This window comes from Centruroides sculpturatus, unplaced genomic scaffold, assembly GCF_000671375.1.
Source record: "Centruroides sculpturatus isolate CEXI.00-Female unplaced genomic scaffold, Cexi_2.0 scaffold297, whole genome shotgun sequence".
Taxonomy (NCBI): Eukaryota; Metazoa; Arthropoda; class Arachnida; order Scorpiones; family Buthidae; genus Centruroides; species Centruroides sculpturatus.
In genome coordinates this window covers 217674-227041 of record NW_019384464.1, presented here as the reverse complement: position 1 = coordinate 227041, position 9368 = coordinate 217674, and the positions used below count along the sequence as shown (strand labels likewise).

General features: G+C 27.4%; 1 protein-coding gene across 1 annotated transcript in view; it reads left to right on the top strand.

The window, feature by feature from the left end:
* LOC111620989 (myelin transcription factor 1-like) overlaps positions 1–9368 on the top strand; it is a 73402-nt gene that overhangs the window by 60180 nt on the left and 3854 nt on the right. The window contains exons 14-15 of the mRNA XM_023363016.1: positions 141–230; positions 3852–4003. Of these exons, the coding sequence (XP_023218784.1) occupies positions 141–230; positions 3852–4003 (242 nt within the window). The remainder of the gene's footprint in view (positions 1–140; positions 231–3851; positions 4004–9368) is intronic.

The window sequence follows — 9368 nt, the reverse complement described above, 5'->3', positions numbered from 1 at the left end:
ATTAAATTATTTTAAAATATCTATGTAATTGAGAATGTTTTAACAGTTAATTTAGTAGGTAGTGTTATGAAAGTGAGAACTTTTGGAAGTAATGATTACTTTTAAGGTTATATTAATTTTTTTTTTTTGTGAATATTTAGTGCATCTGGATGTCCATTGGCTAACAAAAATAAAATGAGGCATGAAACTTTAGGAAATGATGGCAGACCAATCAAATCAGAAGGAGTAAGGTAAGATGATTTATAAAATACATGTTAAGATTGAAATTGAGTGTACAATATTTTGGAAAAAGAATTGAGTTAATTTCATTTATATGTTCAATCTTGAGTTAAATTTTAAGAACATTTTTTGCATTCTATTCATTTGAATTTTAAGCTGATGATGATATAATTTCAGATTAAAACATTTTGTCTTATAATTTTGGCTTCCAAAAGCAAGCATTGGAAATAGTTTATTTACATGATCATTATAAATGTTTATTAATAGTAATTCATCAATAAATAATTGTAAGATGAATTTATTATCTTGTTTATTTTTTGAGAAATTTTCTGGTTTTAGCATTATTTTTTAGTTATATTATGTTGTCAAATTGAAAATAATATATAATACAACTTTTACAATTATTTCAATATTAATCTATTTAGTTGTCAAGAATTAAATAAATTAATCTTTTAATTTGGAAGAAATGAATTGTTAATTCTCCCAATGAGAAATTCAGAATATGACTGAAGTTGCTTGTCAAGAATGCAGTTTTAGGATGTAATAACAATTAGAATTATTGACAATCACAAATCAAGACAATAAGTTTATTTAATTTCTAATTGTGATTTGCTACACATATCAAATAAGATGAGTATAGTCATCATCAAACCAAGTGCTTTGAAAATTATTTTTGCTATTTGAAGAAAGCTTTTTTTTTTTAATGCATATTGGAAAGTTTTTAGAATTTTTTATTTATAAATATCAGTACATATATATGACAAATTTTATCAACATATATGTTGACCACTTCTAGCTTAAAACAAGAATGAAATAAAACATTAATTTGCTTTCATGTTTTTCAGCAATATATGCTTTTGTTTTTTTCTTTTAAAATTCATGTTCACATATATTAATCTATACTGTAATTGATTTATATATATATATTGTTACCTTAAGATCACAGTAAATTTCCTATACTTACCAGTTACATTTAATACTATTGATAATACTGGATGACAAAACTGATCTAGATTATCAATTTGTAACTTATTCTATTTGAAAAGATCAAGACAAAAAAAAAAATAGGTAATGAACTGTGTTGATCACAATTTGGATTCAGGAAAAATGTTTGGACAAAAGAAGCAATTACAATGTTAAGATAATAATAGAAAAACATCTGGGCTACCACAAATCTGTATATATCTGTTTTGTGGATTTTGAAAAGGAATTTGACAAAGTGAAGTTCCAGAAATTATTTGAGATCTTATGAAGTATTGACATAGGGAGAAATATTGTTAATTACATTTATATATCAGAAGGCATCTGAGAATTGACAATGATTACGCAGCATGATTCTCTGTAGAAAGAGGGATGAGACAAAAATATGAATTTTCACTGACTATATTCAATATATACAGAAAACTTGATAGTAGACAATTTTTTGGGCCTTATGAAAAACATTATGATGGGAAGTTGTCCCTTCTGATTTTTCATTTTATAAAACATATTATGAAGAGGTTCTGTAATTAAATGGGTAACTTTAATGCTACATTCCTTCATAAGATCCTATTCTGTTATCTTTTCCTTCAAATTCTGGGCAATTCAAAACACTTCACCAGATTTTTCGAGTGATTATGATTCAATGTCTTCTTCTTCTGTAGATTATATGATGTGGTCTTCTAACTCCTTGTTTGTCAACACTACAATTTCCTTCAATATGATATATCATATCAACAAATCCCTCACCATCAATTCATTTTGCTATTTGAATTCTCTCTCTTACTTCTGTGTCAATTCCAGGGAAACCTTTGAAATCATGGACATTATTATTTCAGAAATTCTTCCAGTATGGTTATTGTTTCTAGTTATAATTCATCTATTGCTCCTTTAATGAAAACAATTGCATCAGCAACAGTTAATGATCCAGCAGTCCATAATTCCAACATCAAGAGTGGCTTAAATCATTGCTTGAATCATATCAAATAGCTGTCGAGTATGTGAGGCTTTGACACATTTAATTACACCCTGGACAAGTAGCTGAAGCAATCGGGTGGTGTTTGTGGTAAAAATAGAACTTGAACATTTCATCTTTGATGCTGAATGATTGAGAATGATGAGGCACATTATCTGTTATCAATAAACCTTAAATGGTAACTATTCTTTCTCTAAATATAGCTTCACTTCAGGAATGAAGCATTGATGAAATCTTTCAGCTAATAATATAGCCAAGACCCATGCCTTGGAATTGTGCTGACAGAAAATAGACAGATTTTTATTGACAAGACTATGTCTCTTCTTTAAAATCACGCTGCTGTCAACGGCTGCACACCTTAGAGGTATGAGGAGTCGCAATTTGGCACAGAGTATTTGGTGTCCAAATCATGTGCACATAAAATAAACCAGACTTGTAGGTAGTCAGGGGACTGAAAAGAAAATACAAAATGTGAGACTGTTTCTACAAACAGGCACGAGTGTGATATTTGTGCATGCATTGCTCACACTCTCTCCGAGACATAGTCTCATCCCAAAAATGGCATTGTCGTTTTACTTGTTTTTCTTTAAGAGCACAACAATTCTTTGCTTTGTAAACAACACCAGGTTTTATCATATGCCAAGCCGCATTACCACATGGTACCAGAGTTAATCCGTGCTTACTTGTTTTAAAGCCTGGTGCATTTTGCACTTTTGTGGATATAGGTCCTCTCAGGCATTTTTTTTAAAAGACGATTTGTTTTTCTTTTTGTCACAATTAAAACTTGCTTAGAATGATAGCCTTTCTCCTCAATGATTTTTTTAACTCTGATGGAAACATGGCACCAGCATCCTCATTAACAGATGCAGCTTCTCCAGTAATTTCTATATTTTTTAGATAAATTTTAGCTCTGAATCTTTGTAACCATTCCTAGCTTTGCTGTAAATTGCTAAGTGTCTGCCTCTGTGCTGTCTTGTAACTGAATGTCCTCATATAGGCTCAGTGCCTTTTGCTGTAATACATCTTCTACCCACAAATTTAACACTATTTCCATCTTGAGTAATATCTTATCATGCACTATATCAAACATTTGAGGATTGGGGTCGCAACAGAAAAACTGAAATTAATTTTTCTTCTTTATGTCATGTATCAAAGATTTATTTTTTCCATACAACTTGGCAATCTTTGCAAACTATTTTTTTTTTTTAATACATGTATTTCAATCATATTGAAAATTTTCACTTTCTCACATATAGTTAGTACTTCATGTCTTCGGTTTAGAATCCATTTTACAGGTTATTTAAAAATCTTATTTCAATAAAAATATTTTAAAATTTAGTCAAATGAAGAAAAAAACACTATTTAATTCAGTAAATAAAGCAAAACTAAATAAAATTATGCACTGCACAAAAAAACTAATGAATATCAGATCAAAGCAAGATTTGATAAGTTTTATATATGGTGCTTGCAAATTGCAGATAAATGAAACTGTGGTTGCTGAGACTGCAGATACAGTTGTCTCACTGTACATGTAATCAATATTAAGATGTTATTTTGTTACAACATATTTTTGCATTTTTTTTTCTTTTTTTTAGTTTTATCATATATTCTCTTACTTTCTTTGAAATTTGATCTTTAAATTCAAGTTTGTTTGTAATTATAATAAATTATTTTTTAGTTGTCCCACACCAGGTTGTGATGGTAGTGGTCATGCAAATGGCAGTTTTCTAACACATCGTAGCTTGTCAGGTTGTCCAAGAGCATCTCATGCTATGAAAAAAGCAAAAATGTCAAATGAAGAAATCAATATAACAATAAAACCAAATCCAAGTAAGTATAATTAAGTATAATTATTGAACAATTACTAGAGTGATGATAAAATTTAATTGTCAAAGTTCATCATTCCCTTCTTTATTTGAGAGCTTCAAAATGTTTCTGTGATTTCTTAATTATACTCAAGCCATTCACTTCATCATTAGGAGTAAAAGTTACAGAAAAAATTTTATTAAACTCAAATCAAACACTTATTGGCTTTCAAACTCAAAAAGTCTCAAACTGTATAAAGGTATTCAATAAAGTATGAAATAATGAGAACAGAATGGCTTTTTATAAACAGAAAATCATTTAAATAAAGTTTTGTCTATTCCTATAATAATTATTATTATTTTAAATAAAGTAAATGTTATAAATAAAATATTCTTTAATATAATGAAATAAGGTATGTGAAATTTATTTATGATTTTAAAAATTTTATAAATTGATTGAAACAGTTTTGCTGTATGAACAATTTATATATTTGTAAAAATAAAATTCTACATTTAATTAATAAAAAAAAGATTATAACTTTAAAATAATTTAAAATCTGGTCTTTCAAATGATTAATAAAATCAAACTCTTATGTTATCTCAGATTAATAAAATACAACTGTAACATTATGTCACAGATAAAGTGTATAAATAAAAAGCTACACATTGGGAAATTATAATTTCTTATTTATCATAGATATATATATTATATTATTATTAAATCCATATATAGTTGATCAATTTTAAATATCTTTTGCTTGAGAAATTTATTCTTAGCTTCAAGATTTATATTAGATTTTATATTCTTACAGAAGTTTTTGATCCACAATTTTACTTATTTTTTTAAAAGAATGTCTACTAATCTAATATGCCAACAAGAAAATTTCTAACTGAAATAGAAGAGCATGCATTATCAATCATGCATTGTGTGATAATTTATTTTACAGTTTGAGACAAAATGGTCCTTCTCTTTATTTTTTCTGATTAGAAGATGTAAGAATAATTTCAATAGAAATACTTTTATATTAAATCCCTTTTTTTAGTTATTTACTTAGCTTTCTGATCATAAAGTTGTGAATAATGATAGATAATAGTTTAAGTTTGAAATCTGAAGTTTGCTGTGAATTTTATCAATCTACACTAAAGAACCTTTATAACACAGTAACAGCAAAATTTTAATGAATACTAACGTTTTCGACTGCAACTTTGGTCTTTATCAGGTTTATAACCAGTGAGATTCAAACATGGAACTTAGAACGTGTTTAAAAATTATTTTTTAAAAACATGGAACAATTTACACATGCGTAGACAATTTCTATCACTATGGTAACATATACAGTTAAATGTTGTCTATACACATGTAAATTGTTCCATGTTTTTAAAAAATAATTTTTAAACACGTTCTAAGTTCCATGTTTGAATCTCACTGGTTATAAACCTGATGAAGACCAAAGTTGCAGTCGAAAACGTTAGTATTCATTAAAATTTTGCTGTTACTGTGTTATAAAGGTTCTTGGGTGTAGATTGTCATTTCCAGTAAATCAGTAAGAAGTTGTTTAATATAATTTATCTTTTATACAGTGGGTGATCCGTTAACGAACATAATTCGTTCCAAGACTTTGTTCGCTATCCAAATTGTTTGTTAACCGATTATTAATTTACCATAGGTTTGTATGGGAATTTGATTAATTAATTAATTTAATTCATTCTGGAGACCCCAAAAAATAAAAAATATATACTTTCTTACTACGTTCATTTATATGTAGTAATAAAAATACATATATATAATCAGTCTTGCATATTTTATTAGTTATGGTTTTTTGTTTGTGGGCGTTAAAGAATCTGTCTAATGTTGATTGCTTTTCTCTCTTCTTCAGGATTTTCATAAGTAATTAATAGCGTAATAGTAGAGATCCCCAAGTTTATTAACCTCAACCTGGTTTGTATGCCATTCTAAGACCATTGATCTGACATCCCCCATTTCTTCAAAAGATCTTTAATTAATAGCAGATGTTGGCAGAAATTGGATAATTGGCTCTTTTTCATAATAAAACATATCTCGCTGAGTTTCTTGGTGTTCTTCATTTGAGAGTTCTTGGCGTTCTTCTGTCGTCAGATCCATTTCAGGTTCCATTATAAGCTCTTCAGTGTTTTTTTATTTTTCAGAAGTGATTTTTGTTACTCCTTTAGCTGCTTGAGTCTTCTTGATTATACCGTATCTTTCTTAGATAAGATTGAACTGCACCCTACTGTAGATTTGTTCAAGCCATACTGCCCAGCAACATCAGACATCTGCCCACTCTCTACCTTTGCTATTTTACCTTTTGAAAATAAAACTCGACGCAAAACTTAACGAGTGCCCGGCCGACAGTCTCATGAATACTATAAAAAAATTGTTTCTGTCAGAAAAATAAAAGGCTGGAATTACAAGGGAGAGTTTCAAAGTTCGAAGGAATACTATCTGATCAGTATATTTTGGGTTGAACATTGATGTTGACGTACCCAGAGCTCCAAAAAGTTTCAAATTGTTGCATGAAGATGAGGGAAAATCAGTCGGTATTTGCTATTTTTGTCGCTTCTTCTTATGTTTGTTCAGTGAAGTGTTCATTGTCCGATCATAAAAATCTTCTGTGAAAGTGTTTGTTAACCAATCTGTTTATTAACCGATCACCCACTGTATTAGAAATATAGCATTCCACTGGAAAAGTTACAATAACATTATTGCTCTTATAATCTATACAGTAGACCCCCCCTATAACATGGTAGATCGTTTCGTGTTTTATGAATTTCATGTTATATGACTCACTTAAATACATGAGCCAACCACAGCTCGGCACGTGTGCAGTTTAGGAACTACGGCTGTTTGAAAGGTTTTCTTCCATAAAATTAATCGATTCTAGACTAATTTGACTCAACATTTCCAAAACATGTATAATTTTTTGGGAATAATCCATATAAACTATGCTATAAACAAAAAAATTGTAGGATTACTTACCGAGTGTGCACCGTTCGATTATGCCATTGCTTAAGCTTGTTTTCATCAAAAGCAGCGCATCAAACGTGTTTCCTGATAAGTTATTTTTCTGCAAAAAATTCACTGAACTTTGGAGACATCATTAATATAAATATAATTTTTATAGCTGTTAAATAATAAATGGTTTTTTGTAGGTCTGCTGCTCATTTAAATTCAACGGTTTGTGCAATATCCGCTATTGGTCTAGATTCGACCAATTCTGTCGCAACATGAGTCGGCGATGACGTTTTACCATATTATATCAGTCTCTTTTAGCATGTTTATACAAATACGATCGCAATTTTTTCGGCGTTTTATACGAATCCGTATTATATGAATCTGTTTTATAGGGGGGTCTACTGTATTTCATTTATCTCTGTATTATTGATAAATTCAAAGCATTTTTAATTATTTACATTATAAAATACATAATTAAATTACAAAATTAATATTTAAATTAAAAATTATTTTAGCTACTTAGTCAAATTATATATTTTAATTGAATTCACTAAAGTTTTGAATTTAGCTAATGCATTAAATAAAACATTATATAATTTATATTGTTTATTGAGTAAAACAAATAGATAACAAAATTTGATTTATTTATTTATTTTTTTAAAAATGCTATTAGCATTTTGCTACACATAGTGACATTTCTAATAAATTTTTAAGTTAATATGGATATGATTTTAAGTTCAGTTTTATATAATTAGTACTATTATACCTTTTATTCAAATTAAATTAAAGTTAATAATAGCATTTTCAATATATTTAATTTGCTATCAATAAAGTTGCAATCAAATAGTTCAGTGTTAGAATTGTATATTTTAAATGTATAATTATAAACATTTTTATTACATTTTTTGCTTGCTGTTAATATATTATGATTTGATAGGTAAATGTTTTCCAAGAGCAATATTAGTACATTGAAAGCTTTTATAGTTTGTTTTTATGATTCTTTTAGTACATAATGCATTGAGAACTGTGATTCCATTATTTCAAAAGCTTTCTTCTGCTTTGATAAATAATTTGCTGAATGCTCTTTTTATATTGCAGCTGATAATGATATAGTTTTAAATCTATTTAATTTATGTAAAATAATGTAATAATATTCATATAGTTTATGAAATATTTGTTGTTCTTTGTAAAGTAAAAACTATGTAAATTTTTAAATATATATAAATCATTTATATTAAAAAAGAAGAAATACATCATAATATATATAGTATATACATACAAATTTAAACATAATGACTCTATCTTAATCAGTGTATGAGATGAATTACAAAAAAATTATAAATTAATGTTAAATTTATAAATTGCATTTTCTAGACCAAATATGTTATTTTTACTTTCCCAGCTATTATAGAATATAATTCAAAGAAAGTATTGTGATCAGTTAAATTTTAACTTCCCAGTTTTTGCATTTCTTGATCTTTTGACATTCCAGGTACCCAAATAATGTAAAAAATATATATATATACAAATATTTGGTGTATATGTGTTGGCATCTGTTTTGTATTATATCTCAGGACTGAATAAACCAAAAATTTTGAAACTTGTCAGGATTATTTTTATATATGGGACACATTGATGATATTAAATCTTGGTAGTTAAAGGTCAAGGGATGGGGAAATAGAGGGGAATCATATCTTGAGTAGGGACAGATTTAATGAAAGTTTCACTCATTATTAGCATTTATAATTTCTTTAAAAACTTACTCCTGCCCCAAAAATAAACCTTTTGCCTTTTTATAATACTTAATATAAAAATTATTTTTTAATAAAATCTCATAATAGGTGGTGCCACATATAACTTTGCAAATTATGAATCCCAGAAAAGTCATGCAAGAGTTCTTATCAGTTTTTTCAATATCACAAATTGTCAGGAATCATTTGAGAAGTTTTTATTTGTGTAGATGTTCCATAAACTGACACTGAAAAGGAATAAGTCAATATCAAAATAATATTTTTGTGTAAATTTGAATTATTACAATATTTAGATTGAAAAACACTATGATAAACAAAATTATTTCAAAGATTTACAACAGTTATGAAGAGAAATATTATGCTTAATGGGATACATACATACATACATACATACATACAAGAGAGTTGAATTATCAAGATATTTCAGATGTTTAAAAAGCTGTGTTGTATATAATCAATCATATGAAAATAAATTGAAACAATATGCTTATAAATTTTAAATGCATTATGATTATTTATAGATTGCATTTTGAATGACTCACCTCACATTGAGAAACTAGTTATTTTTAGTAACTGAATGCATGTGCTTAGTAAAAACAGTTTTAAATTCATTTTATTAATTAAGAAAGTACAATATCAAAAAATTTGGATTTTAAAATGAATTAAAA